Source organism: Prosopis cineraria, unplaced genomic scaffold (assembly GCF_029017545.1).
Source record: "Prosopis cineraria cultivar Desert tree isolate PC_DT_omini unplaced genomic scaffold, ASM2901754v1 PC4, whole genome shotgun sequence".
In the NCBI taxonomy this organism is placed as follows: Eukaryota; Viridiplantae; Streptophyta; class Magnoliopsida; order Fabales; family Fabaceae; genus Prosopis; species Prosopis cineraria.
The window spans coordinates 3,084,626-3,106,057 of NW_026555335.1; the positions used below are offsets into that span (position 1 = coordinate 3,084,626).

A 21,432-nucleotide genomic window follows, 5' to 3' on the forward strand; every position below is an offset into this window, starting at 1 on the left:
CACCGCTTAATACCCTCCCGCTCGGCTCTCGTCACTCACAAGCTTCTCAGACCACCTAACCCCTTATAATGCCTTGGGCTGGTAAAGCCTTGTTTGTCTGAATGGATAATCGCTCCCTTTCTTCAGTTACCGTGTTTTGCTCACAGAGCTTTAAAATTGGTTTAGGCTTTTTGGAGGAATATTATGAAGTTGAGATTTTTATTTTATCTTGGTAATAGCAGGTTAGCTGTAATTGCAGTGTGAGTTAAGGCATTGTGTTTTTATTGGTAGCTGATTGTTTCTGCTTCAAATTGGTTTAAACTAGTAGTTGTTGTGCATAAACGCATGTGACTTAAAGCGTTGTGGCCTTTTCTCCGTAATTGTTTCAAGAGGGAACCAAGAACAAGAGGCCAAGAATCGAACTTTCCCATTCGCAAGAAGATAATCAAGACTTTCACATTGCCCCGTCAATCAATTACATGACGGGATGCAACTGGAATTAGAAGGTGTTGTCCTGGCCCCTCCCCCCCCCCCCCCAAAAAAAAAGGTTACTTCATCACGCTAATAAATGATCTAATCGCACGTCCCTCCAAAATAAAACAGACGCTTTTTTATTGTGCAAGCAAAGCTCACTTTATTCTCAATAGTATCAATAACACAGAAAGAAGGGACTCTCCTTTTCTTCTCTCTACTATTTATTTATCTCCTAGAATTCTCAGACACTCAGCATCCAACGAAAGAATGAGCTGCGATACCTTGTTGGAGCATCGATTTCTGTACTTGATCATCTCCCGCCGCACCGTTTTATATTTGGCCAGTGTAACGCATCGTTTTATTCGGAACAGCTACTTGGCAACTGAGCGGGTCAACATCCTAATTTCAATCCACATTCACTTACCAATACTTCTCCGTCACCCTGCGCTTTGCAGCTGAGTTGCCATGGATGCTCTTTCACCTGCAAAGCTTCTTCCCATTTCCTTGGAGAAGCTAACTCCTACTTGTTTTCTTTCTTACTCGCAAAATCATAACTTCAATTTTTTCTTTTCCATGTATCACTCCAACCCTGGTCTACGCCTTATCTCCAAGTTCAGAACTCCACAATCCCTTTTAAATACCTCTTCCTTGGTCCACGCAGCAGTTGATAAAGTTGGTTCTCCCACGTTAAGGGAAATATGCGAAGCTCGTGTTCCCCAGCATATATTAGACAGGCAATCTCTGACCTTTTCCTTTTCTTTCTCTTGCTTTTCAGAATTGCTCTCTCTCCTTATGTGTGTTGTGTGTCGGTGGATGTGTGGATGAGTTTCTTTCTTTCCAATTTTGATTGTTTAAACATGTATAACATCTGCGAGACAAAAAATTAAAAAAAGTGGGCTTTGACGACTTTGGTGATCTTTTTCTTATTTCTGGTTTTCTTGGGGGGAACCGTTGATTGTATTTTGACTACATGAGACGATGTCGGCACTGTCATATGTTTCAGGATGGAGGAGATTGGATATGTATTGCCTACAGATGTCCAGAAACAAGCATTGCCTTCTCTTTTATCTGGTCGTGATTGTATCCTTCACGCTCAGGTTAATTTGCTTCTTGGAGTTGGTTTTATTCTAACGAAAGAGCAAGGATTGCCTACTGATGTAATCTTATATTATGTCTTCTGTAGACAGGTTCTGGGAAGACACTTGCATACCTGCTTCTTATATATTCCATAGTAAATACTGCAAAATCTGTTGTGCAAGCTCTTGTTGTGGTTCCCACCCGTGAACTTGGCATGCAGGTAATAATGCCAACGATCTTGCGATTGCATAATTACATGCTAATTATATTCAATGCAATGTATCAGAGTGGATTCACTTGGAAGTTGGAAACGACTGATGCCAAAATTAAAATGATTTTTTTTATGACAAGGTTGCTAAAGTTGCTAGGATATTGGTGGCAACTCCAACAGAGGTTGAGGAGGAGCACAATTCATGTACTGTCATGGCTCTTTTGGATGGCGGAACATTGAGAAGACACAAGAGTTGGCTAAAGGTACTACTGTGGTACTTTGTTGTCCATCACAACCTTTTCCTTTTACAAGCTTTATTCTGTGATTGTTCCCCTTACCAGATACAGATTTGGTGCAAGTAGTTGTTGCTTTCAAATTCTGTAGAAAATTGGAGTATCTCCCCCCCCCCCTGTGAAGAAACTTTTGCCTTTGTAGATGAGACAGATAATTTGACCTTTGATGCAGTTTGTTCAGACTATTGTTTCCTCTGATCCAATTTATGTAATCTTAAATATTAATCAATAATCAAAGCATGTTAATTGATTTTAGATGATCTAGATTGCTTATTAGAAGTTTAGAAAATCCAGAATTTTGAGGGGCCTATATGATCCACTTGACTTGGGGCCGTGAATGTTGGAATGGGTTGAGTCAGTCTCATGTAGTCTTTCAAATTTTAGGCAGAGCCTCCGATGATAGTGGTAGCAACAGTGGGGAGTTTATGCCACATTATTGAAAGACAATTTCTTAAGCTTGAAACTGTGCGGGTGCTAGTAGTTGATGAGGTAAAGTCTTTTGATCTTTGAGATTTGTGTCTGCTGCCTTTTATCCTGCTAGGTAATAAAGCAGGTTTTTTTAATTCTTCTCTTGAATTTTTATCACAGATTATAATTTTGAATATTGAAGCTTTGTGTTTTTGTTTTATAAGGTTGACTTTATTTTCAATTCTTCAACGCAAGTCAGTTCCCTTCGAAAGCTTTTAACTTTGTATTCATCATGCAATAACCGTCAAACGGTTTTTGCCAGTGCATCTATACCACAACACAGACGATTTCTTCATGATTGTGTGCAACAGAAATGGACTAAGGTCAGCTGATGTAGCTATTTATGATTTTTCTTTGAGTTGCCCTTAAGTATGCCACTGACTTCCTGATGGTTTTCTTTGTCTCTATTTATTTTCTAGAATGATGTGGTCCATATTCATGTCAGCCCAGTTGAGCCAATGCCATCACGCCTGCATCATAGATTTGTAGTAAGGGATCTTGAGTATCATAGTAACCTTGTTATTCGTTCTCGTACATTGTTAGCATATCTGCCTGTTTCTGTAGGCTAGCTACTTATTAAAATCCTGTTGTTTACTTAAGCTGTTGTCAATTTATTATGCTGTTTCAATCAACAGGTATGTCACAGGAACAAGAAGCAACAAACCCTGTTATCTTTGATACAATATGATGCACCTAATTCTGGCATTATATTTGCTAATGAGCAGGTTTGCAGAAATATCTTCCTTAGTATCCTCGTCTTTTCTTTACAAGATTATTTGAGTAAATTCCATCATTAATATTCGCTGATACAATAATGTAATCTGATCTTAAATAATTATTACTCAGTGCTATTTTCTCATCTATCTTGCCTATTTTATTATTGATAAGGATCCAAGTCAGCTTAAGAGACCACTAATAACTTATCATCGTAGAAACAAGAGGAAGATAGTTCAAACTGATGCTGTCATGCATTTTAAGGGATTTATTGGATTTAAATTAATCATTGCTGTTATTTTAATTGTTATTTGAATTGTTATTCTGTTTTGAGGATTAATTGCTAAATAATAGGACCTCAAGGTTGTTAGGGAGTTTCTTCCACAGTCGTTCCTGATTTTTAGGCTAATATCTTGCATTATTTGAATTATTCAGTTGTACTCTTTTATTTTAAATATCCTAGCTCCCATACACAATAGGATATGAATGAAGAAATAAACCTGTTACTCCTTTGGAGATTCTCCTACTTGGTTGTTAAGTTATTTAGAGTGAGATCCTTGCTCTAGCTAACTTAGTAGATTACTCTTCCTAATCCTTACTATTTTAAGTTCTTATCAATTTGCGGGAACAGATTTAGTCTTGGGAATTAAGGGATTAGCCTCATTGAACACAATCCAAGCCAATTGGAATGAAATGTTTTTAATTTTTTGGGTTAATGGTAAGAGGTATAAGCTTTAAGGAGTGCCTCCATCCACCAACCCAAAAGCAAGCTTGCATTCAATGTTTTCTTCTAAGCTTAAATTAAGGTCACCGGATGCTAAGTCAATAGATGTGGACGTGCTCATGGTGGAGTTTGATAGTTTGTTTAATGAACCCACTTCCTTGCCGCCTTTCAAAGATCATTATCATGCCATCCATCTGCTATCGGGGGCTCAACCTCCTAACTTACATCCTTATCGCGATCCTTACTTCCAGAAGACTGAGATTGAGTGACAAGTAGATCAATTGTTACAAAAAGGCTTTATACAGCCAAGCTGAAGTGCTTTTGCTAGTCCAGTCTTATTAGTAAAGAAAAAGGATGACTCTTGGAGATTTTGTGTAGACTACAGGGCTTTGAACCAGATCACGGTCCCAAATAAATACTCGATTCCCAATATCGATGAGCTTTTAGATGAATTCATGGCGCCACTTATTTCTCTAAGATCAACCTTCGCTCCGGTACCACCAGATTGGGTCCTACCAGTTGACATTCACAAGACGGCATTCAAGACACATAGTGGACACTATGAATTTGCTGTCATGCTTTTTGGACTAACAAATGCCCCTGCTACTTTTCAAGCAGCTATGAACGATGTTTTTCACCCTTATCTTCGAAAGTTTGTACCGGTTTTCTTTGGTGACATCCTAGTCTACAGTTCCACTTCAAAGCAACATGAAGAGCACCTTCAATTAGTGTTCACCACCTTGCAGCAACATTACTATGCCAACTTTAAGAAGTGTGAATTTGGACAGGCTTGTTTATCCTTCTCAGGGCATAAAGTTTCAGCACAAGGAGTGGAAATAGACTTTGAAAAGATCAGCACTGTGAGTGAGTGGCTAGAACCTGCCAATGTGACCGAGCTTCGTGGCTTCCTAGGACTTTCCAGCTATTACCAATGGTTTGTCAAGAACTATGGTATTATTGCTCGTCCCCTTATTGAATTAACTAAAAAGAATGCTTTTAGCTGGTCACCTGAAGCACAGAGAGCTTTTCAGAGGCTTAAATGCCATCTTATTACTGCTCTTGTTTTAAAACTTTCTAACTTTACTGTTGAGTTTGTTGTAGAATGTGATGCCTCTATGGATGGTGTTGGGGCAATTCTTATGCAGAATGACCATCCCATTGCTTTTTATAGCAAAGGGCTATCTTTCTCTAACAAGTTTCAGTCTGCTTATGATCGAGAGCTCTTAGCATTAGTATTGGCACTCCAAAAATGGCGTCATTACTTATTGGGGAGGCATTTTACAATGAGGACTGATCATAGCAGTTTAAAGAATTTGCTACAGCAAATAATTATGACAAATACCCAACAACGCCTCATCCTTAAACTCCTTCCCTTTGATTTTACTATTGTGTATAAGGCTGGAAAAGAAAATATTGGGGCTGATTCACTGTCCAAGAGGCCACAACATGCTGATTTTCTCACTATGGTGATACCTGTACCGTTGGACTATCTAGAATTACAGGAGGCTTTGATTGCTGACTCATTTACAGTTGCTATCATTGCTGCTTTGAAAGAAAATCCAAGCTCTCACCTTGTTTACACTTGGTTGAGTAGAAATTATATTTTAATGGGCGCTTCGTCATTCCCCAAAGCTCCTCTCTTTGCTCCAAGCTGCTACAAGAGGCACATGTGACACCTTCTAGGGGTCATGGGGGCTTCTTGAAAACTTTAAAGCGTCTATCAAGTACGGTTTACTGGCCCAAAATGAAACATGATGTGAAAGCTATAGTGCAGCAATGCTTTACTTGTCAGAAGAATAAGTATGAAACTTTATCTCCTGCTAGTTTGTTACAGCCTTTACCTATTCCTACCTAAATTTGGGAAGATATTTCCCTTGATTTGATTGTGGGGTTGCCCAAATTTGGTGGCTTTGACACTATATTGGTGGTAGTTAATAGGTTGAGTAAATACTACCATTTTATTCCCTTGTCACATCCTTATACTGCAAAATTTGTGGCACTCGTTTTTGTGAAGAAATTGGTCGTTTGCTTGGCATACCTTGTTCTATTGTTTCAGATAGGGACCTGCTTTTCTTGAGTGCCTTTTGGCAGGAATTGTTTAAATTAAGTCAAACTTGCCTTCAGATGAGTATTGCCTACCACCCATAAAGTGATGGGCAAACTGAAGTGCTCAACCGTTATCTTGAGACTTACCTAAGGTGTTTTGCACATGAACAGCCACATCCCTGGAATAAGTTTTTATGTTGGGCTGAATTTTCATCCAACACTGGTTTCCATGTTTCTGCCAACACTACTCCCTTCAAGGTGGTGTATGGTAGGGACCCACCTCTTCTTCATCCTTTCATTAAAGGTGAAACTCATATGATAATTTGAAACTAGAGACCAAATGCTGCAATTGCTTAATGATAATTTGACCGAAGCTCAACATCGAATGAAGATGTATGCTAACCATCATCGGCCTGGGCTCTCTTTTGAGGTAGGAGATACGGTTTTCTTAAGGATTCAACCCTTTAGGCAATGCTCACTGTCACACAAGAAGTGTGACAAGCTCTCACCTAGGTTTTTTGGGCCTTATACCATAGTTTGCAAGGTGGGACTAGTGGCTTATGAACTGAAGCTCCCTTCAATGGCTAAAGTTCACCCAATTTTTCATGTCTCATTATTGCAAGCAGCTCGGGGGATGCCTTCTCTAGACTCTCCAGCTGAATTGTCACTCTCAGCAGATTTTGAACTCATTTTGGCACCTGCAACAGTACTATCTCATCACTGGAGGGGACCTCATTTGGAGCTATTGATCTAGTGGGAATCCAGACCAAATGAAGAATCAAATTGGGAAGATTATGATCTCTTTGCACAGAAATTTCCGACCTTCCGCCTTGAGGACAAGTCGTTTTCCCAAGGGGAGAGTAATGATAAGGATCCAAGTCAGCTTAGGAGACCATTAATAACTTATCATCATAGAAAGAAGAGGAAGATAGTTGAAACTGATGCTATCATGCATGTTTTAAGGGATTTATCTGCTTTAAATTAATTATTGCTGTTATTTTAATTGTTATTCTGTTTTAACTATTAGTTGCTAAATAATAGGACCTCAAGGTTGTTAGGGAGGTTCCTGCATAGTCATTCCTAATTTTTAGGCTAGTATCTTACATTATTTGAATTATTCAGTTGTACTCTTTTATTTTAAATATCCTAGCTCCCATACACAGCAAGATATGAATGAAGAAATAAACCGTTATTCCTTTGAAGATTCTCCTACTTGGCTGTTAAGTTATTTAGAGTGAGATCCTTGCTCTAGCTAACTTAGTAGATTACTCTTCCTAATCCCTACTATTCTAAGTTCTTATCAATTATGGTATCAAGAGTAAGACCCACTAGGTAAGTTGTTTCTGTATGATCTTTAGCCTCTTTAGCAGTTTGAAGTCCATGCTAATTAGGTGCTTGGAAAACTAGGCAGAATTAAGGATTTTAGATGCCTTATCCTAGCATATAAAAACTTGGTTTCTTGTATTGAATGCGTAAAATCCTTCAAATAATCAGCCAATATGTCTGCATTTACTGTCTTTTGACCCAGTCTATGTAAATATGCTGAAAGTTCTTTATAATCTGAATATTAGATTTCTATTTATGCAGTCTGAGAAGTCAAAACGGGCAGGAAATGCTTCATCGACATCCCTTCTGATTGACTTTCTGAAGACTTCATATCAAGGTTCTTTAGATATCCTCCTCCTTGAGGAAGACATGAATTTCTATTCAAGAGCAGTTTCACTGTTGGTAAGTGCCATTCTTTGCTTGGGTATTGATGCACGCTCCTTATATGAGATTGAGACAAAATAGGTGTTACCATTTAAAAATCAAAATTGAAACTGCTGGGTCTCTTCGTGCTTTGCAATAAGCTAACATGCTAATCAATACATAGAGACCATATATTTCGATGAAGCGTGTGTTTGGACTGAACATGGTAGTTTAGAGTAAACATCACTGGATTGAGTGATTTTGGTTCAATGCTGATTGACATGGCTACTTTTCAAAAGCCCTATCACCCGCCAAAATTATGGGAGTGAAAGCCAGTAGGCAGACTATGTGGAAGAACGGTTTCTTAAAAAATGTATATTACAAGTAAGTGACTGGCATGGAGACCCACTTTTAGGTTGGTTGTTTAAAATCCCAAAATAACCCCCACCCCTTTTCTTCTTCTGGCTGAGGTCTGGAATTCTCCAAAACTCCTTGGATATGTCGAGGACTAGTGACCATCCAATTGTTTTGCTTTGTGTCTCTGAGCTTGCAGTTGCTAAATAAGAGACTGGATAAGGAGGCAGAGCTGAAGTATCTTATGTAGTTAGTGAATGTATAGCTTCCATGGAATGCTTCTTTGGACGCCTCCCTTGGTTTTCTTTCTTCACTCTTACTCCCTCATTTATAAGACACATTTTAAAAGGTTTAGTTGGTCCCATTTATAAATCATGATGCGGCTTTTTAAGTAATATTTAAAAGGTTACCTTTCATGAGAAAGAAAAAGTAACATGACATCACTTTTTGGATTTGTTATATATGGGCATATTTGAAATTTCACACACTTTTATTTCTTGTACTTTTTTTGTATTGGTATTGATGAGGTTGGTAGAAATGACTTATAAAGAGAATGGGAGGAGTATACAATATACAATATGGACTTTGTGCCAATGACCAGTCAGTCACAGATGTTTAAGACAAAGCTCATGGTAAGCATGGTTCCACATTTACCTTCTTTGGTGCAGGAGGTAAGGAAAGGTGTCGGCTATCTTCTTGTAGCAACAGATATAGCTTCGAGAGGAGTTGACCTTCCAGAAATGTCTCACATTTACAACTTTGACCTGCCTAGGACTGCCATAGATTATCTTCATCGGGCAGGTAGGACTTGTAGGAAACCCTTTTCTGACATGAAATGTACTGTTACCTCTATTATCGTTCCAGAGGAGCGGTTTGTTCTACAGAAGTATGAAAATGAGCTCATGTTCAATTGTGAAGAGCTTACTTTGTAATCCATATCTGAAGGTCCACGCACGTTAATAAGATAGCATATGCTGCTTCAATTGGCTTTATGATTAATCAGAGTGATCCCTCCAACTTTCAGGTTATTTACTATGTTTATATTTCTAGATCATTGTTTGGATCAAAAAATTGATTTCTAATATTTTAATGTTATATTTTAGAAATGTTTTGATCTTTTGTGAATTTGGATGACACCTAATATTGTATTTCCATCTTTTTTATGTCTGTTTTAGGGATTAGAGAATAATCTTCCCAAATGATTTGAGTACCAAATAGGACTTGCTAAGTATCATCTCAACTAATCATTTATTTTTTCCGTGATTTTAATTTAAAACTATAAATTGGCATGAGTTATATCTTTAATTATGGGATAGAGTATTGACTAACATTCACATGGCTGCTTTTCACTGATCTCCTGCACCTATTTTAAGTAGACACAGTCTACCTAAAATTTCTTGCATGAGGTATATTAGTGTAACCCCCAAAATATATATATATATATATTGTTTTCGTAACCTTCCTTGAATTGTTTCTGGGAAACAGAACTGTGGTTGAATCACTTCTCATTGACCTGAAGTTTTTGCACTTTCAGTGTCAAACTTGCTCAATTTCAGTAGTTATGTTCTGGAAATTGACCATTGATATTTATGGTAACAGAAAAAACGAACTGACTCAATTTCAATATTTATTTTTCTCGATTCTCAACCTAATCCATATCAAAATAGAGAAAAGGAGGGGGGAATTTATTATATTACGAGTCCATCTTCGATTACTGAGTTCTTCAATATAATGGTCACACTTGACCGAATGTAGAACCCATCAGAAGATCTGTCAGCCTCTTGTATGCCCTGCAGTTCATATAAACCCAGAACTTTTAGTCAGAAGTGACCGTTAATAATCACCATTTCTCTGGTTGCGTCAATGCCAAACATTTTCCTTTTATTTCTCTAGTAGTTTTTGAAAGCTCTGTTGACGTCACATGACCTCCAAGCCTCAAACATTTTTCTTTAAAAATTCATCCACTTTACTACTGAATCAAACACATTAGTGCTTGCTGACAATCTTTATCTCTATGGATCGTTGGCCTTAGTTGAACTTTGTTATTAGTTATGTTAAAGTGAATTTGTTGAAGGTGGGCATAATTTGGTTAGCGTATCATAACCAGCTCTCGTCCACTTCCCCAGATCGAAGATCGGAAAAAATATACCTCTGAGTTCGCTATGACAACATTCTTTCCGATTCTTGCATTTTTGTCAATAATGCAGTCTCTGTAGATATGTCAGGACAGCAATGAGGAACAACAGTGAAAGAAAAATTGTTAGAACATAGAAGGATACTAAGTTGGAGATTGTACTTGATCTTTGCATTTTCTCCTATTCCAACAGGTACTCTTCCCTCCGCTAACAGTGCTGCTCTTTCAGAGTCTGTTTCATAGAAATCGGCACCAAGCATCACTGTATCCTGTTGAGAATAATCATACAACAGAGCTAAATGATCACAGCTGGCAAATAAGCAGATCAAAATAAACTTGCACAGAAAACTCATCAGATTTTCATTGAACAAGTGATTCTGGAATGATTAATTTATGCAGATAATGTGAGCAATTGAAGAATAATTAGATATCTGAGCACTGCTGTTAGAAATGGAAATTGAGATGCTAAACCTTCAAATGAACGCCTGAGTTTATTCTGGATCTGATTCCTACTACACTGTGTTCAATGGAGGAATTGGTCAAGAAGCTTCCATGCGATATTATTGAATCAACAATCTGCACAAGGACAATAACAGTTTTGATGGCAGCTTAAAAGTTGAAAGCAAGTATTCCCCCACCCCAACCCCTCTCTTTTTTTTTTCCCCGGGTGTGTTAAAACACGCTCCGAAAAGCTGAAGAATTCGGACCTACGACTTGAATAAATTAAAATTGATGTGTTTCCAGAGGCATGTCCGTATCAAAAATTTCTGTATACCTCACTAATATTGTTCACATTTTGATCCTATATTGATCTTAATTTTTCAAGCAGGGTCAAACGTAAGTGATGGTTCGGTGGGTGAGGAGAAAACTCTCACGTCTCTTTTTCTTGTTCCTACTTCCCCACTGGACTTTTCTGCATTTTTTCCCTTGGCTCTTGATAGAACCCTCCAGATCCCGGAAATACGATAAAGCAAGAGAATTCGGGTATGTCGCATATTACTTATTGCCGTTGATTCCTCATCATAATTCGCCTAGAGCAAGTTCAAAGATAGAGTACTAACCCTGCAGTTGTCAATCTTGGAAGGTGGTAAGTTCCTCCTTGATGTATACATTGGTTTTGCTGCGTCATAAAAGCTAAACCTGGGAGGCTGAATTGAACTATATTAGTGAATTGAAGTAGAAATAAATTAGTTAAGAAAATGCGTAATAAATATTGCAATTTAGCCCCCTATTTTAGGTGGATTAAGTGAGAAAAATAATTTTGACAGCTCAAGTCTCAATCATTCATTTAAATCTGTGAAAAAAATTAGATTATTTTGAATTTGCTAGTACGTTGATTTCACATGTTTATCTGGACTATAGTCACCCTGGACAATTTCCCCCCAACTACAAGTAAGCTCTATATAGACATAATGCTGAAAATAAAGAAAACTGATATATTTGACACTCACATGTTCAGTGAGGGCTAGATTTGCCTTAAAGAAGGATCTGATGGTTCCTATGTCTTCCCAGTAATCATTGAAGAGATGAGCCTGCATGCATAGTCTTCATTATAATAGTAAATAGCTATACCATGTGAGAGTAAACTTTTAGATGGGTCCCGGGTTAAGTTTCCACTTTCTTTTCCACTCATTAAAATACGAAGTGGACTAACTTTTAATGCGATCTCTCCAAAAATTTGATTTACAACCTTCATGTTTGTGCGCATGTGCGAGGGAGATGTATGTTTTTAATCTCTCCTCTTCTGAGGTATACTAAGCTCTAAATGGTGCAAGAGAAAAAAGATGAATACAGGCGCACCATTACTATAAGAATATATTAAACTGGCATATAGATTTCGGTATCAGTGCATTGAAATAATTAGTCAGACCTTCATGTAGAACTCTCTGGCTGAGGCAGGAATGACCTCTGATCCAAAGTCATTTGCAGTTGGAAAACGCCACCTGGATGACATTTATTTATAGCACTTAGCTAAACAGTTAGGTGTATGACAGGGAATCAAGTTCTTTTCTTTGCATATTTCTGTAATTTTTTCAAGTATAATAGTTCAATAGATAGTTACCAGTACCTTAAGAGATTAAGAAGTATCTCCTTCTTGAAAACGTACACTCCCATGGAAGCAATATAAGGTTTCTTTTGAGCCTCCTCCCGTGACAGGCCCAGCACTGTTGTATCTACTTGCTGAAATATGAAGCAGCGTTAGCGTCCTAAGTCTATGAAACTTATATTAGCAGTATGTTAAGCATGAGTTTTACCATTGCTTTCAGGTCTTCCCCCTTGGGCTTTTCACTGAATGAAAGGATCCTTCCTTTGTTGTCTATCTTCATCAGACCAAAATCTGAGGCACGGCTACCATGAATGCACAGTAGAGTTTCAAGATATAGTATATTTTGATAATCATTGAAGTTGGAGATGAATAGAACAAGATCTATTTTAGAGTTCATTTGAGTAAATTGATACACCTGAAGGCAAAATTCACTCTAGTAACAAACACTAGACCTCGGTGCCTGGGGTTTGTTTATTTGGTAGTTAAGCGTGTTGAAGAGGAAATCATCATTAGTGATTCCAATCTATAAAATTTTGAGGGTTCATGCATCTTCAATGCAAATTATGAAAAATCCAGTATTTGAAAAGTGGCCTACCTATCATCCATAGGCAAACAAGAAAGAGTAATGTCTGCACCGCTTTGCCGGTGATCCTGGAAATGAAGATAATCCCAAAAAAAAAAAAAATCCAAGTGTCATCTTTTGAATGCATTCACTGTCACTGAATAGAGAGAGGAAATCACTGTTTAATTTAACCGCAGTAGTTCCTTACTTGAACAAAGTCCATATAGTCCATCCTGTACAGGTGATCTCCGGAAAGAATCAATACATCTTCAATTTCCTTACTTCTTGGATCCTGCATCATGAAAGCATCCTCTAAAATGTTTTAAAAATGATATTATACGTACAAACTATTTCTCAAATTTTGCTCCCTAAATAGCTCCCGTCAAGCACTTAAAAGGGAATTATCTTACAGGACATAGTTGCCATCATTTCTGTAATACCTCAAAAAGCCAATGGAACTGACGCACAGCATCTGCAGTTCCCTGGAACCAACTTTTCCCCGCTTCCCCTGGAGTTTGAGTGGCCGCGAGAACCTGCAGAAGTAGCACTTGCAGCTTCAAAACCGATCTTTTTTGAATCGAACATACTTGTAATTTACTTAATCATGTAATTTCCTAGAGTCTTTAAGTCGGTGTGAGTAAAGTATGATCTTATGGAGTTAGTTGATGCGATGGGCCTCAAATACCTCGACATAGCCATCTCCGAATGTGACCCCAGCGCCAGAGTTGTAAGCGCGAGCAATATGCCTGTTGAGTGAAGCTGAATTGAACTGTGTGAGAATGTACACTTTGTTGATCCCACTGTTAATGCAATTGCTCATTGGCACGTCAATTAGCCTATAAGCACCTCCAATAGGAACCTGCCATAGAAAATCCCACACAAGATCATCAAATTTGTGTAGCTCCATAATTTTATACTGATAAAGTGTAAGTTGAGATATCCTCAACAACTCATCACATGCACTATAACGTTACATTTGTCAAGCAGAACTACATATAGGCATGAATAAACATGCAATTATCCGTGTTATGTTTCTTTACAATTCGCATTACTTTTGCATAGCTAGTCTATCTAAGAATATTCTAGATCACCAAGAAGGTTGACAATTAAGAGAGAACAAAATAAAACAAGAAAGATTTAAAAAGAGACATACAGCAGGTTTGGCACGGCGCTTGGTGAGAGGAAAGAGACGAGTTCCAGCTCCTCCGCCGAGTATAACTGCCACGACCGTCCGTGGGTCCCTTCTTTCCATGTCTAGATCCCTTAACTGCACTTGCCCACAACATAATGCAAAAATTTTGGGACTCCGAAAGTAATGGGCCACTCAAAATGGGCTTCACTGAATTCAATTATAATACAATAAACCCAAATTCTGTCATCCATTGCAAGTAAGAGTAGGGTAGATATTCCATGATTGTTATACCCAAGCACCTCATTTCATATGCCGTACCAAGGGGGGGGAGCAAAGGAGCGCTACATATACTCTGTTTACTAATGAGGAACACTTGGGGCACCATGTATCAGATATGAACAAGTGTATTCAAATTCAGTGAAGGCGATGGCGTCCTTGACCCTAACTATAAATGCAATACATTTGGTGGACTGCTCCAAAAATGTTCAGTTTTGGTTCACCAAAATACATGACTAAGTTATTACGATATTATCTAGCCTATTCTGAGTTTTGTTTCTTGTGAGAGGATTTGTATTAAGAGCATAGGAGAGAAGAGGAGAAGAAAGTGAGGTTGAGAGCTTAACCTTGGATTCACTGGTGAAATCGGCAGTTAGAGACAGGGAGATTGGTTGCATGATATTATTGTGAGTGCAATGAGTATTACCATTTCCTTGTTGCAGAAGCTTGGGAAGCATGAGCTTCTGTCCCATGAGTTCCCCATTAGAGAACTTCACAAGCTTCCAGTTCCTGCCGGCCAATCCCCTTGCTCCACGTAACTGGACGGAAGCCGACAGAGATATCCGGCAATCCGCTGAGACCGCCATTTTTTCAGGACAGGAAATTCAGTTGTCAGGGAAGAGCATTTGAATTAGAGTGTGGATGCATGTTTGCTTATGTATAGTGGTGTCCTCTATGAAGCTGAGATTTGCTTACGTGGGCACTAGTCTATTGGAGGATTGGGCCACGTTATCCGAATTCGACTGCATCCACCAATTTGGTCAGTCTGTGTCCGGAGGATCTTGTTTTGCTGTGTAGAGTGACAATTTAGCCCTCCTAGATTTTGGGATTTAATTTAATTGCCGAAAATTCTAGTGGTTCACGATTGGATTTTGTGACTTAGTTGCATGAATGAGGTGGAATGATTCCCTATGCCCTTAGCCATAGTCTGAATTTTCCACTTGAAAGTTGGCTTTCAATGACAGAAATTGGTTTGTCTTCAAGCTTGGAGCGAGGATGCATGAGAGTTTCATGATTTTGATAGGCCATTTGACATGTCTTTTATGTTGTTAGTAGTAATTAGCGACACTTGCAAACGCAAAGGTTATAGAAAATTAAAAAATAAATAAATAAATAAATAAGTTATCAACTTTCAAGTTGATTAGTCTTATGTCAAGTGAGTTATAAATGACCTGATAAACACAATTTTAGTCTAAAAAGTTCCTCACAAAGTAACTGTTATAACTAAAGTTTTTTTAGGTCTTTTTTTAAAATAAAAACAAAGTAAATTAAAGTAATAATTGATTTGCACGAGGAGATGCTAATGCACTTATCGTCAGGACTACTTCTATTGCTGAGATGAAACAAAAAATTAACTAGTAATCAACACATATGTGACGATATATAAGAAAATAAAAGTTGTCAGCTGTGACTTAGATGTTTCTTTTAACTAACGCTTCCAAGTTTAAAGAAAAAATCCTGCTGGCTTTAATCCTGCTTTGCATGTTTAAACTCTTAAGAAACCAAAACAGCATCGTTCGTCGGTCAAACGACTTTCGGATTGAAAAGAATCCTGACAGGTCTCCAAATATGTCGGTGCTTTACCGTTGTGAGTAGAATTTTTTATTCCTTAGCCTTAAAGAAACAGCAGGTAAGGTACCTAACAAGAAATACCCCCAGAATCGGTGCCTGAACCTACTGTTGAAGTCAAGAAAACCAGTTTCTGGAAAAGACCAAGCTAGCTACTGCCATCAATGGCGTTGGCCAAGTTTTCTGTGCATTTTTTCCTGCTTGTTTCTTCCATTCTCTTATTGAGTCACCCTGTCAAATGCAGTGACGGTGACTACTCTCTTTCTCTCTCCAAGTATTCTGTCTTTCATTTATCATCTTACTTGAATTAGCTAATTTTATTTCATATTATGTGGGTTTCTTTTTTCTTATTATCGATTAATTCTTGCATGAAAACCTTTATAACTTGCTTGAATAATCTGCTCAACCAGCACCAAATTTAAGATTGAAATTCCTTTTGCTTTCTCCTACTTGATCATTTATGATCTTTTTCTTTTGGTTTTCGTCTGTTTCTCAATTGTAAAGCGAGCTTTGAGAAAGGGAACAATAATAATTGATTTGAGATTCTTGAGTGAGGGATTTTATTTTCAAGGATTAAAGGCCCTTTTATTCTTCAACTATATAAAAAGGTCACAAATAAGTTTAAATATAATTATGAATCAATTCTATTTCTCAATTTTAAACATTTCATACCTCATTACCCTGTCGTTTTCTCACTATTAGCTGACCATTAATAGGCCTCACATTATACTTTTTTAATATTTTTTATTATAAAATATTTGAATTAAAAGGCAACAATCACCCTTAATTTGATAAAAATATCTAAAAAATAATGAAACTTACTAATGACTAACAAACGTTAAATGTTTTTAATGTCAAGGTGATAACAAAAGAAATCTTTAAAATTGAAAAATAAAATTGATCTATAGTTGAATTTAAAATCATTTGTGACTTTTCATATACAATTTAAAAGAAAAAATAGCCCTTAACCTTATTTTCAATGAAGAAGCTTCTGACCTTATAGATATGCTCATCATATGTTTCTTTTTTCTTGCATTTGGGTACTAAACTTGATATTTCCCATTTATGATTCATATACTGCAATGGATTTTCCATAAGGAAAGAACAAGGTTGAATCTTCCCCAGAACATTATTAGGATGACTCCTTAGTGGAGCATGGTATTTTCTCCAAGTGCCCCTTTCCCATACAACTGAAGGACTAACTAATGGTACTAATCGATTCAGATTTAAATTGACAAGATGCTGTTGCAGTTGTCAGCATGTTTATTCCAAACCTTTATCTAATATACTCGATTTTCTTGTTTAAATTCAGTGTTCCTAAAACAAGAAGTACCGAGCAACCTTAATTTGACAGCTTAGTAAAGTTGACATCTTGACAGTGCACTTGGATTTTCACAATCCACTTGCAGATGAGGAAGATAATCTTTTCCAGGGAATCAACAAGCATTGAGCATCCTTAAACTTGACAGCTCAAACAAAGAATGAAAATGCACAGTGTCTTGCTGATAAAATAGCTGACCAGTTTAAGGGCCAACCCCGAACAAATACCACAGGCGCAAACACTGTACCAGGTACAGAACCACAATTTTCCAACTATCCAGACCTTTCAACACTTGAATGTTTCCAGCACCAGGGATGCAGTTGTAATGCCTGCCTGTTTTCCTAGCCTGGACACGAGCCTTGTCCTCACTAATTTCACGCAACCTCTACCCAGAGAATCTAAACGACAGAAAGTACACTGGAATTGGCATTGGTTCCGGATTGTCGCTGTATTGACCACTAGTATTCCTGAGGGAAGCTTTCAGTCTGATAGCCAGAATGGTGCCAATTTGATTTCCAATGTCAGTTTGATTTACTACTCAATGCTCTTGCTTGTGGGTAGCATGTTGCTGTTGTGAACCAAGAGGATGGTTGCTAAAGGTGCTTCAGTCCGAGGTGCCACAACAGAGATCTTTGTGTGAGATAAGAATACAAAAAAAAAAAACTCCTGTTTTGTGGTGAAAATACAAGGCACGCTGCATATTGTTTCAGTATTGTAACATGTTTCAGTCTGTAGAATGGGAAAGATGACCTGTATGCTAAAGAAGAAGCATTCTTTTGCAACCTGCCACGAGAATTTCAATTTTAAAATGAAAGTTCTGCAGTGGCTTATTGGATTTTGAGATTCATTATAAATGCGGTTCAAGCTCATCTTCTGATTCAGTTTTAGGCCGTAAAGAATATGAAATTTAAGCAGATAGCAAAAAATTCATTTTATTTTAAGGCTGAATTCAAAGTTACTGTTTTGTTTTTGTTGGGGGACGTTCAGAATTACTTTTGGCAGAGGAACATTAACAAGGTTCTGTGAGATTTGGAAATAGAAAACTAGCATGAATCGCATAGATATCTTCATTTGGGTTTTACGGAGAACTAGGACACTAATAACCTACAGAAGGCCGTAGCACACTAAACTAGGAACTTATTTTTATTGGCCAAAATATGCTATGAACTTCGAGAATAGGTCATCATGAAATCTTTCCCAAAAGATGCATCAGAGGGAATCCAGCCATGATAGAAAATCCATAACATATATTGTCGATGCTCAAAATATATATATATATATATATATATATCATCAGTAACCTGATTAGCTGCAAAGACTGCAGATTTGGCATTTCATTGCACTGCTTAACGTGGGAGGTCCATGGCCCATCACAAGCTGACATTGACTCCTAATGAAGAACCAGTTTTCCTCCATAGGAGACAACCATGTAGCATCGGAGAATTTGATTGGTAAAGTACTTATCGCTAACTCAAGCTTCCTTTGCTTTGGGAGGAGCAGACAGATACCTGCCAATCATGTGCATCAAAATCCATGACGTCTTCGTGATCTTTTCCTTTACCATCAGAAGTAGCGCTGCACTCAGAACAGTTTTCAATATCTGCGCTTGCAATCCATTGAAAAACCCCAGCAGGCCTTCTCTTCTCCAAATAGTACAGAGTGCACCTGAGATTGTTCGTTGTGCTTTTCGCTCAGCTTGTGTACTTTGATTATCATCTGACTCAGCCGATTGAATCATAACCTTACACCTATAGGCAGTTTAAAACAACTTTCATCGGCTAGTCCACAAAATGGCCCAAGCAAACAAAAAGATAAAGAGGAAAACCAACAGAAACTTTAGATATGCATAAAATGAATGTTCCCTCCTTCTTTAGGAACCATATTTGACTGAGGGTAGATGAAATGACATGACCATCCACCTGATAGCTGGGTAGGTTAGACACGTGGCAGCACATTTTGAGACTGCACCCAGCATGAAAGCACAAAAGGCAGAAAGAGCTTCCGGGGATGACTTTGTACCTATTTTCTTGTTCATCTTTCCCTTTAGTAGTCTCTGTTTCAGTTGATCAAATGCCGTATACTGTTGGGAAGAGAGAAAAACTTGTCTGAACATAGGTTGTTCTCAAGCGAACCTGAAATGATACGAAAGAAACTCCTCTAGGCCTTAGTTGTATACATGCTCTATGAAGGACTGATACCTGAATAGACGGGTTTGATGTTAAAAGAAGAGATATCCCAAGGCCATCAAACGCCTCACTGCATGTACCCTCTGATAGGGTCTTCCAAAATCCCTTGGATTTTCCAAATTCGCTAGTCTGCATCCTTGAGGCTGCCGTATCTAAGGGCTGTGAAGTACAATTAGATGTTAAATATGCATGACAATAGATGCTATGGTAACTGAATAATAACATACCCAAGAACAACGACAGAATGATTTGGATACTAATCTTGTTAAGGTGTTGGCCAATTTCTTTTGATTTTAGCATTGAAAAATCCATTTGGCAGAGTCTACAATTGTCCACATTCTTTTTCTTTCCTTTTTTCCTGTGTACATTACAGGCTTGTAAAAGAGACTCTAACCTAGAATCTCCCCTTGCATACCCATCCATTCCAACCATCTGAGCTAATATCATAGTTAATTACATGCAGTAAAACCTAATATTGATCTTCATTTCTTGTTGTGATGCCTATAAGTGGAAACTATCAATGGAAGAACTTATTTACATGCAGTAACTTATGGCTTCAACATTGGTTAACAGCACCATAACAAGCACATTGCAGGTAACAAACAAACATTCTTTATCTGAAAACGATAATAATTATAGCTTGCCTGTGTTACGACTATTGTACAGACCCCAGCTGCGGTAGCAACAAGCAAGTTTGCTTTCGTTCCAATGGTCTTCCTTCCAGTTTTCTCCAAGTATAGCCTCCTAAAGTAGCTGTATCCATAGAAATAAAGAAATGACGAAATGAAGGATTGGACGTTCTTTATCCCAAGCCCTTGATACAATGAAAGTGCCTGACGAGTAGAAATTGCTTCCCATAAAACATCAGAAATATTCCTGCATAAATTAGAGCAACCAAATTTATTAAGCGTAATTTAATAATTTAATAGTGAACTTTGGCCATGTGTGTGCATCGTGACTGCAGCAAAAGTGGACATATGAAATTGGCAGTTGGCAGTTTATTGGACTAGCCATCAATGATCCCCCCCCCTTTTGTTTGATTAATTTAACAAGATTTCCTCGTTAGATTGTGCTACTTTCTCTTTACATGCTAGGTGATAGATGATAGTATTGAGCATGAAATACCAGCTTTAGAAATATTTATGCTTGTTCCTGATAGTCTACTGTTCTACTCCCAAACGAACACGCCAGGAATACATACTTGAGCCGGATTTGTTAACAATAAAACAGTTAACTTATCATTTTAGCAAACGTTTTTATGTATAATTTCACACTGATAGTTCAATAAGCTACTTCAAAGGAAGATGGACAAAAAGATTAGAACATGTTAATATAATTATCTAACGCAAATTGTAATCCAACTAATAAATATTGTTAGGAAATGGTTCAACCTGTATCTTCGCTGTTGTTTAGCCTGAACTTCAGCTTGATACTTGGTCTTGCAAGTATCTAGAGGGTACAAGACGGTGGTGCTAACAAGGGATCCAATGGCACCAGAAGTTGCCTCTGACAATGATTCCAGATCGAGCTGCATCTTTCCTCGGTAAAGCCTGTATAGATGGAAATTGAAATAGATTACCAGAACTCACGCACATCAGAGCCTCAGGGAGCAAGAGGGAATTGGGGTTTCACGGGAAGGAAACGAAAGCCTGTGACGTTGAAGGCGCAAAGAAAGCCATGAATTGACCAAGAAAGTGTGTAGGATGGGTTAAGCAGGTAAATAAAAGCTTCTGATTTTCGAGCTCTTGGTTGGACGTTGGTGCATTTTGCCCAGTAAGCCAAGGGATTGCTTGGTTTCAGCTTCGCAGTCAGAGTATCTGCTTGGGAGACGAAACGCGAAGAAATGGGCCTTAGGGACGACGCTATTAATGGAAAATTTGCACTTCTTCTTTTTGGGGAATTAAAGGAACAGGCACTGCCTGTGATATTCTAATTTCAAAAAAATATTATACTCAACATTCTTAATCGATCAAATATTAAAAAAATAATCATTTATTTTTAAATTAATTTTATTTTTTTATATTTATTCTTCTTAAACACCTTATAATAAATATAAAATTATTTATTAATAGGGACACTTTTAAAAAAAATAATTAAATTTTAAAAAATTAAAAATATTTTACATTTTTAATCATTTAATTTTTTTAAAAATATTTTATATTTTTTTAATGGACTG

At 37.6% G+C, this 21,432-nt stretch overlaps 3 protein-coding genes and 1 pseudogene across 9 annotated transcripts; 2 read left to right on the plus strand and 2 right to left on the minus strand.

Moving 5' to 3' along the window:
- Positions 1–664: 664 nt before the first annotated feature.
- On the plus strand, positions 665–9,057 carry LOC129308610 (DEAD-box ATP-dependent RNA helicase 58, chloroplastic). Of its 6 annotated transcripts, none has more exons than XR_008592647.1 (11): positions 665–1,187; positions 1,457–1,550; positions 1,637–1,750; positions 1,882–2,004; positions 2,419–2,523; positions 2,667–2,825; positions 2,922–2,990; positions 3,138–3,227; positions 7,574–7,714; positions 8,557–8,830; positions 8,975–9,057. XR_008592647.1 is itself a non-coding variant. In XM_054949846.1 (11 exons), exons 1-11 carry the CDS (start codon positions 919–921, stop codon positions 8,995–8,997), a joined length of 1,320 nt encoding a protein of 439 aa, XP_054805821.1. In that variant the 5' UTR covers positions 665–918; the 3' UTR covers positions 8,998–9,028. The 6 variants fall into 6 exon arrangements, 5 of the variants coding, with proteins under 5 accessions (XP_054805821.1, XP_054805822.1, XP_054805819.1 ...); XM_054949846.1 differs by having other exon boundaries at positions 8,698–8,830; positions 8,975–9,028; XM_054949847.1 differs by lacking the exon at positions 8,975–9,057 and having other exon boundaries at positions 8,557–8,841.
- Positions 9,058–9,517: 460 nt separating this feature from the next.
- LOC129308609 (glucose-1-phosphate adenylyltransferase large subunit 1, chloroplastic) lies at positions 9,518–14,825 on the minus strand. Of its 2 annotated transcripts, none has more exons than XM_054949843.1 (15): positions 14,528–14,825; positions 13,926–14,039; positions 13,458–13,631; positions 13,213–13,305; positions 12,981–13,064; positions 12,806–12,861; positions 12,419–12,512; positions 12,232–12,344; positions 12,034–12,106; positions 11,615–11,695; positions 11,225–11,311; positions 10,635–10,739; positions 10,309–10,432; positions 10,179–10,239; positions 9,518–9,819 (listed from the first exon to the last, which is right to left on the minus strand). In XM_054949843.1, exons 1-14 carry the CDS (start codon positions 14,765–14,767, stop codon positions 10,190–10,192), a joined length of 1,488 nt encoding a protein of 495 aa, XP_054805818.1. In that variant the 5' UTR covers positions 14,768–14,825; the 3' UTR covers positions 9,518–9,819; positions 10,179–10,189. The 2 variants fall into 2 exon arrangements, with proteins under 2 accessions (XP_054805818.1, XP_054805817.1); XM_054949842.1 differs by having other exon boundaries at positions 10,326–10,432; positions 14,528–14,823.
- Positions 14,826–14,949: 124 nt separating this feature from the next.
- Positions 14,950–17,710, plus strand: LOC129308616 (uncharacterized GPI-anchored protein At5g19250-like; annotated as a pseudogene).
- A 485-nt stretch (positions 17,711–18,195) lies between these two features.
- On the minus strand, positions 18,196–21,126 carry LOC129308614 (peroxisomal adenine nucleotide carrier 1-like). Its single transcript, XM_054949852.1, has 5 exons — positions 20,648–21,126; positions 19,901–20,132; positions 19,269–19,415; positions 18,990–19,150; positions 18,196–18,818 (listed from the first exon to the last, which is right to left on the minus strand). The coding sequence occupies exons 1-5, from the start codon at positions 20,788–20,790 to the stop codon at positions 18,542–18,544; spliced, it is 960 nt and encodes a 319-aa protein (XP_054805827.1). The 5' UTR covers positions 20,791–21,126; the 3' UTR covers positions 18,196–18,541.
- Positions 21,127–21,432: the final 306 nt, after the last annotated feature.